The following is an 8,512-nucleotide window of genomic DNA, read 5'->3' as shown; positions in this document are numbered from 1 at the left end:
ATATATATATACATATATATACATACTAATTATAATAATCAAATTTAAAAACTGTGAAATTACACATACACACAACACGGACGAGAATGAGGACGATTTAGTTACGTTTAGCGCTAGATCGCGCGGTGAGGATATAACCATGGTATTATTCACAGTGTCGTTATCTCGACCACGAGAAATTGTATCGCGTCATCAATGTTCCAACTCTGTCATTCACTTACATGCTGGTACGTCGTTGTCTGTTTCAGAGGAGATGCACAAATTTATAGCGGAGCAGCTGAACACGTCGCGAGTGCCGCTCTGCATTAATCCGCAGTCCGCGGCATTCAAGAGCTTTGCGAGGTAAGCCGTATTATAAAACGAATCCACGCGAGTTGCCCTTGGCCGATCGGTACACGCTTTTGTTCCAAAATTACCGGAGAAGGTTAAAAAATAAGATTGTAAAATGCATAGCTTGTTAAAATATTAATTGATCTTTTCAACTGGAAGCTTTTCAAAGGAATTATTACTCTTAATTTTTAATGTATAATTTTTTGTATAATTTTTTGAATGAAATTCAATTCAATAGAATATCGTGAGATCTTTCATATTGAGTGTGAGATTTGATAAATAGTGACAAAGAAAGAAAATGCGATTTGTATTATTGATGTATGAATACATACAGCTATAATGCTTCTGTGATTTTGGAACAAGCGATATGACATGATCCGACTTATAAATGTCTCCCTTTCGCATACACCAAAGTCACTAGAACTGATCGACGAAAAAATACCTAAGAGAATTTAAAAAAAAAAAAGAAAGAAAAAAACGAAAAAAAACATTCGCAACATTCTTCCTTGTACTGTCCCTCGAGATTAATGTTGTAAAGAAATCAATATCTCCCCTCCTTTGCATTTGTACCTCTCCCCGCATCACGAGCCTTATATCCTAAATCCTAGATAAAAAAAGACAGACAAGCTAATAATCCCCAAGAGAGTTCATAGAGGGGCGCACAGTGTTTCTTATCAAGCAATCGAGTAGCGCGAGCGGGATATATCGGGTGTTTGAAGAGTAGCGCTGACTAGAGCCGGCTGAGTCTTTCAACGCGTAACGAGGGAGAAAGTAAATTTCGAAATCGATCGATTATACGAGACTTAAGATGAAAGAAAGAAAAAGAGGGGCCTTTCGTCCTGGCGATCCTCTTGCTAACGTCCACAAAGGACGCTGTGTAGCTTTTGATGTTATTCCGAGGAAGAATAACATGTAAAGTCTAAAATGTATGTGCATTTTTCACGTAACCCTGTCGGCCCACTGTGATACAATCGCTGTATGCGATCTCTTGATGTAGCGAAGGAGCAGAAATCAAGTAGATAAGGAACTGATAGTTATCAATATCGTCGAAGAATTAGAACGATATTTTAAAATTTATTAAGGATTAGATTATTAATTAAGAATTAGAATGATATTTTTTAAAGTTGGGGATATGAAAGATTTAGGAACATGTATAAAATCTTTTCTATGATTTTCATGTTTATTTTCTATGTTTCTTTTCATTCTCTTTGTATGTACTCTGTATTCTCTTTGACAATTTGTCATTTATTTTTTCTCAAAATTGTTTGAATATTATTGTTTATTTGTTTAATTGTTTAATAATATAAAAAATACCGCAAAGTCCACCATTTCTTTACATTTTAGATTTTAGATGTATATATATATATATATATATATATATGTATATATAAAATATATTTTTTGTAATTAAATTTTGATATATGAAATATTAATGAAATTATTTTTCTTCAATTCTATTCTAAAGTGTATTATCTATTCTTTATAAATTTTCAGAAAGTACAGTGATTTATGAATAAATAAGAAGATAATTTTATATTTTATTTAAAATGACGTTTTGAACAGCAAAATTTACATTATTGAAAGCCCCGTATTAACAGAATAATCAATTGAAGCGATCAATTTATTTCATCATAAAGTGACAGGTAATATTTTATGATGTTTACCATTGTATATTCTCGACATGATATACAGATAATAATTAGATGATGAAAACAATGAAAATTACATGATGACAAATATAGAAGAAATATAATATAAAGATGATTAAATACAATAAAAAAAAGAAATCCATTAGAATCTACTAAAAGTTTGAGCGAAGTTGGAAAATAGAAAAAAATATAAACTTTTTTTTGTAATTTAATTTTAAATATTTAAACATTTTACTAATACAATTTAGACAATTATCATCAAATATTTTATATTCTAGAATATCGTTCTAATTTTCTCTCTGCAATATTGAGACGAAGAAACATCTCTAATAGTAACAGATCTACATATGTAATATTTTTCCTCAGATTACACTACTCAACAAAATTTAACTTTCCTTTTGTAGAAGTATAACAAAAACAAGATAAAATTTTTAATTTTTGTTAAATTTAATTTTTGTTGTTCTGGTTTCAGAATTGAAAATATCAGTACGTCTAGATTTTTTTTGTATTATAAATTGTTTTCTGATTGGTTTTTATGACGTGTTTTGGCACTTATGACATATTTAACAAAAAATAAGCTATAAAATATATAATAATATCCTAAAAAAAATTACTGCATTAAGATGTATTAAGCAATAATTTTAAGGAATAATTTTTACGAATAGCGAATTTACAATCATTTCAAATTTAATATACGTTCATATATAATTCACATATAATTTCGAATCGATGCAAGTTATCTTGAATCATTAAAAAGGTTCGAAAATCTAGGCGTGACTCTTATGAAAAAATCCTCCATTGAAATCGATCTATATAGATTTCATTATGATTATCTGAATTGTCTTCTCATTATCTAATAATGGAATAAGAACATTTACAATATAAAAACATGTACGTCTCGCCTGTCGATTTGATATCCAATATGTACCGTTATCGTCGTAACTTCTACAAGATGTATGTTGTTGGGTAGTGTTACTTACAACTGATGGTGGATGTGTAACAATTGTACGTCTTGCTTACTCTACCGTCAAGTTAGAGCAAGCCGATCGCCGAACCAGCGCCCTGCGCCGCGTATACGTACACGTTACTACTACCACTACCGACTCAGCTATCTACCACTGTCAGCTACTATCGACTACTACCGCTATCGTCTACTACTACTACCACTACCACTACTACTACAAATCGTGTTACGCCTCCTCCTGAACGAACCGAACGAACCGAGAGTCAGCTATAGTCGGCGCGACCTCGCTCGCAGAGGTACATGATCCAGCCTATTTTTTATAATATCAAGTATTATTGCCTTTTGCTTGCGTTACAACTGTCTCACCTTGGGTTCTCTAACCATCCTTTGTTTACCTCATGATGTACATATGTCGTGCCTCTAATATTTTGAACGCTCCCGCGCGATACCAATATACACGGTGCCTTCAGAATCGCTGATGTCATCGATCTTCTTATGATTTTCGAAAGATAAAGAAATGCGCATACAAATAAATGCCTATCTATGATTACTCGTAAAACTGCTAAATAATTATTTGTACGTGTTTGAAAGTTAAAAGGAGAAATAGTTAGCGATTTCGAAGCGCTATGTATAGTACGTCGCATTTCCGAATCGGATCGCTCGCGTCGTGCATTTCGTGTCAAGGCGGGTTGATTGCGCTCAAACGGGGTGACACACTTGTTTATAATTAAATATAATTACAAATGAATTCGACCACACGACGTGGTTGATTAAACATTCGTGTTTTAAAATAAAAAAGAAATAATAAAATAAAATTCCTCGAAGATCTCTCTGTATAAATCCATATAAATCCGAAAAATTATTTCAAATTAAGGGATTTGCAAGAAAAATTTTAATAATATATATCAATCCAGATCATAATTTCTAAATTAATTCTGTTAAAAATGATTAAAGCCGGATTGAATATATAGTTCTTATAAAATATAATACGTATTTAATTATTGTAGATTAAATTAAAGATTATTATTGAAATTATTGAAATGGATTATACCCGTCGAATGTATAATCCGAACATTTGCTTTAAAATATTCGCGAGTGATATTTCAATATATTTCGTAAATAATTGTATTATTTCAAAGTACAACTGCACACTCATTTCGTGTTAGAACAACATTATCTTGTGTTCCCAAAATTAATTGAATTAATTGAAAAACATGCAAGTGTATAATTACTTCAAAAAATCCAAAAAAATCAGTACTTTTTTGGAATAAAGATTTAAGATTGTGTACTATCACGCTGACTCACCCTGATTTTTTTTGGATTTTTTTATATATTTTTTATTGAATTTGGAAGAGTCCGTAAGAAGATTACATTGTTATTATTTGTATAATTACTCGTAATGAGTTTCAGAAATAAATTCTGTTGAACTGCACGGAAATTGAGATAATTTAACACCAGTTTTCGCAGATTTTGGCGACATGTCTTAAGTGACGACGAAGTGCGTTTAGCGATGCTAATTAGCGGCAGTGTACGCGCAATTAAACAAGTTCTTTAAACATCCGCGCAACAATAATATACTCTGCATTACTCGGCGAGAGTATACAATATCGTTCCTTTGTCCGAAGAGTGTGTTTCTGTTCCCTCTGTCTCTCTCTCTCTCTCTCTCTCTCTCTCTCTTTCTCTCTCTCTCTCTCTCTCTCTCTCTCTCTCTATTTCGCGAGAGCGTTGCTGAAGCGAGAAATCGCATTGCTGGTCCACTTTTGCGGCTAACTTAAAAGCTAGCCCGAAAGAATCTGATTAAAAAGGAAATAATTACGATCTTCGAGGAACATTTTCCAATTTGCGACTTAATCTTATTTTTTAAACCTGTTTATCTGAAAGAGATTTAATGCTTTGTACATAATATTAAAATGTTATTTACATTAATAATATATACATATCAATAATTTAATAGTAAAATATAAAAATATTTCTTGAAATTGAAATTTTATTAAATTTAATTAAAAAGATTAAATTAAAAAGATTTAATTAAAAAGAAAATTCAGAATTTATTTTTCAGAATTTTTAAAAGATAAATACATTGAAGAAATAAATTCGTATTCTTGTCTCAGATTCAATTCCGATTAAATAATCGAAAATTTAATTTCCTATAATCTATTACGCAACGTTTAAACATTAATAATCTAAATACAGTAATTTGCAAGCGGTCACCCCGGTTTCGTAAGCGCACGACACACCCGCCGTCATTGTCTCGCCATTCCGCTACTTGTGCATAAAAGAAAACAGAGGAAATACCTGAACGGAGCACATTGTTTTGTCATTGACATTATGAGTGTAAAAGAAGGCCTGATCTACCATGCAGCCTTCAGTTAAGAGAAATACGTATCGATGAGAAAGACAAGCGATGATGTCGCGACGCGCCAAAAAAAAAAAAGAAAAGAAAAAAAGATGAAAACTCTCTTTTGAAGATCTGCATGTATCTATCCAACCTCCTTCCTCCTAAATTCTCCTGAAATTATAATTCATAATCCGATCATCCATGCAAAACATTTCCTATTCCTATAGATGGTATCTACCTGATATTAGGTCAATATTAATTTAAATACACATGAAAAATATATGTCAAATGACGAAGAAGTAGATTTATATTGAAATCGAAAATATGTCTAAGGAAGGAGAGAGAGAAAGATTTAAAAGAGAGACGATCGGCTGTCATGCGTGCTGACAGCTGCATGGAAATCAGACGAATAATTTTGATATTTTGCTTATTGAGATAGTCGAGATTCATCAATTCTTCGAAATGATCGTCACGAGCGGGTAATCCGTGCTCCATAACGGTAATTAATAATTATCGACATCGGTTTGTCACTTGGCGATTAAGTTGAAACCAAAATAGAAAGAGAAAATGATTTGTTATCGTTGAAGACGAGCAAAAGAGAAACCTTGATTCAGTGTGTAACGATTGTCTTAGGCATGATGCACAAATTTAGAGTTGTTTTGTGTTGTACATATGCTTTTAGTTGTATCTAATTCCTTTGTGTTCCTTACTTAACCAATTGTAATAAAGAATAGACGAAAACAGTGCTATTACATTTAACGAATATAAGTAAAGAAAGAAAGCACACCTTACTGCTCGCTGACGATTTCAATATCCTTATGATCTAGTTGTAATTCTAGATTTTATCTATAATACCGAAGTGCGAAATGATAGTTGTAAATTATTATTGTGGCATTTCGTACTTCGCGTTTTCGATCATTAGACAACGCGGATGGCCGAGCAAGTACATTTAATACGAATTAATTTCAATATGATATTCTTGATTAATGGCTACATAATTAATTAAACTGAATATTCAATCGAATCCATTTGAATTTATCACTTCAATAAGCGCTATGTCTTGTCAAATGATGTAAAAGGCTTTCGAAAATTTTCCCAATTCTAACATTAAGCTTTGCTCAGATTAAATATCCAAAAATTCTGATTTAAAGAGTAAGCTCGACGATTCGCACGTAGTTGTACCCATCCTCTTTTCACTTATCCTCGCGATCGATTGCCCTAACTACTTCACGGTTTCACGGTAATCAGATTATTATCATCTAATAATAAATTTTTAAATTTACTTAGAAAAATTATTAAATTTGTAATAATTTTGTCGAGATCATTTCGGTTGAAATACCGGTGGCCGTGTTACAGGGTGGTCGACTCGCTTTACCGCAAAAGAGTCGCACGTCTCCCCCCCCCCCTCTCCTCCCCCAGCCTAGCTTTCTCAGTCCCTTTTTCGCCCTTCATCGCTCCTCTAATGCCTTGTTCATACGACTTGCAGCTCCACGGTGGCTCACCCCTCGGAATTGCCACCCTCTCCACACCAGTGGGAATAAAAAGTCTTCCCCGTTCCCGTTCCCGAGATAGACCGTCGGACTCGAGGGTGACGACTCCGAGTCGCTCTCTAAGAAGAAAGGAGAATTTTCGTCGACCGGAAGATAGTAAGTCACCAATAACAAGAAGAAAGAAAAGGAAGATGAAGAAGAAGGAAAATGGGGAACTAGAAGCTGGAGAGAAGAGCCAAGAGAGACAATAGACTGCCGCACACTATAGCCTCAATTTTCGACTAGCTGATACATATACATGCATAGGATATATCGTGAGGGATGCGTAAAAAAATAGTAGGAATGTTTGATTCAAGAAGAATTTGAAGTTTCTTTTAATTTATCTCAGAACTGCATTTTTCAATTTCACAAAAAATTATTCAATTTATTCGTACCATTTTTTTTCAAGAAATCGAAAATATTTTTAAGTACTAAATTGTTATCAGTATTAAATAATCACATGAATATTTTCGATTATCATGTGTAAGAATATATTTCGAGAAACTTGAAAAAAATTGGTGTTTTTTAGATTTTTGTGTATTCTTTAAGAGGATTGAAGTTCTTTCAATTTTTTCTCAGAAATATATAAAAGAAAATGAAAGATTTCTTTCATTTTCCTTTGGCAATACATTTCTGGATATTTTTTTCCCCAGATCTTTTTTTAACGAGTTTTCATAACTTTTAATCATAATTTAAACAGAAGAATTTTTCAATGAACATTAAAGTGCAAGAAATAGACAGTATTCTATTTCGCGGTATATTCAAATTTAATTTATATCTTAAACAGGATTTTTTCCGATAGATTATTAAATTTCTTTAAATTCGTGGAATATCGTGTTCACAGAACTTTAGTGATATATGGAACGAAAATTCTAAGAATACTAAGGATCAATACTGAGGGTTAAAAACGATTAAAAAAAGAATAACATCCACTGGTGTATTCCTCAAGCATTTTCTAAGAAAAGACTGACTTGGAACTCTATAAGAAAAGCATACTACTACTTTTCTACGCATTTCATTGCATTCTGCATGTATATATAGCAAATATATTATACGTATTATACATTGTATACACATCGAGGGGAGAGTGTACATCTACGTACACATACACTCACGCACACGCCCACACACACACACACACACACACACACACACACACACGCACACACACACACACTAGCCAATTTTAAACACAAAGTAGCCAATTAATTCCAATAGAGAGCGGTGGGAGATTCCCGAGGATTGGAATCATAAGAGCGGGAGAGCGAAAAAGTGGGGAGGGAGGGTGATAATTAATAGCTATTAATAACCGCGTCGAAAAGACGGGCCAGTTCTTTTTTTTCTTTTCTTAGATTTTACACACGCACGTATACAAGGTCGCGCGAGATCAGCTGGCCATTTATGATCAAATACATGCATGCGAGATGGAAAAGTGCCGGAAAAGGGGAAGAAAAATCCTTCTCGTTCTGATCCAGAATCCTCCGACAGTGAGAGATGTCCTTGAGAATATCATACTAAATCAAATTGTCCTCGAAAGGATATCCCTCGAGGACGTCGCATTGACGAGATTATTGCTGTGAGTCGAATAGTCTTTGATAGGAGAGGATTACACGAAGATGCCGCGAGAAGTAAAACTCTGAATCGACATGACATCCCTCGAGTGTGTCGCTGCGAATAAATTTGTCCTTGAAAAGATATTTCT

General features: G+C 33.2%; 1 protein-coding gene across 1 annotated transcript in view; it reads left to right on the top strand.

Annotated features, from left to right (window-relative positions):
• The window catches only part of LOC108693064 (serine/threonine-protein kinase NLK), an 87,702-nt gene extending 80,648 nt beyond the window's left edge, over positions 1–7,054 (top strand). Inside the window, exons 9-10 of the mRNA XM_018201735.1 lie at positions 249–342; positions 6,768–7,054. Of these exons, the coding sequence (XP_018057224.1) occupies positions 249–342; positions 6,768–6,822 (149 nt within the window). The 3' untranslated portion in view covers positions 6,823–7,054. The remainder of the gene's footprint in view (positions 1–248; positions 343–6,767) is intronic.
• The last annotated feature ends 1,458 nt before the right edge of the window (positions 7,055–8,512 follow it).

Source organism: Atta colombica, unplaced genomic scaffold (genome assembly GCF_001594045.1).
Source record: "Atta colombica isolate Treedump-2 unplaced genomic scaffold, Acol1.0 scaffold88, whole genome shotgun sequence".
Taxonomy (NCBI): domain Eukaryota; kingdom Metazoa; phylum Arthropoda; class Insecta; order Hymenoptera; family Formicidae; genus Atta; species Atta colombica.
Note: the sequence above shows the minus strand (reverse complement) of the source record. Positions and strands in the feature narration are given on the sequence as shown.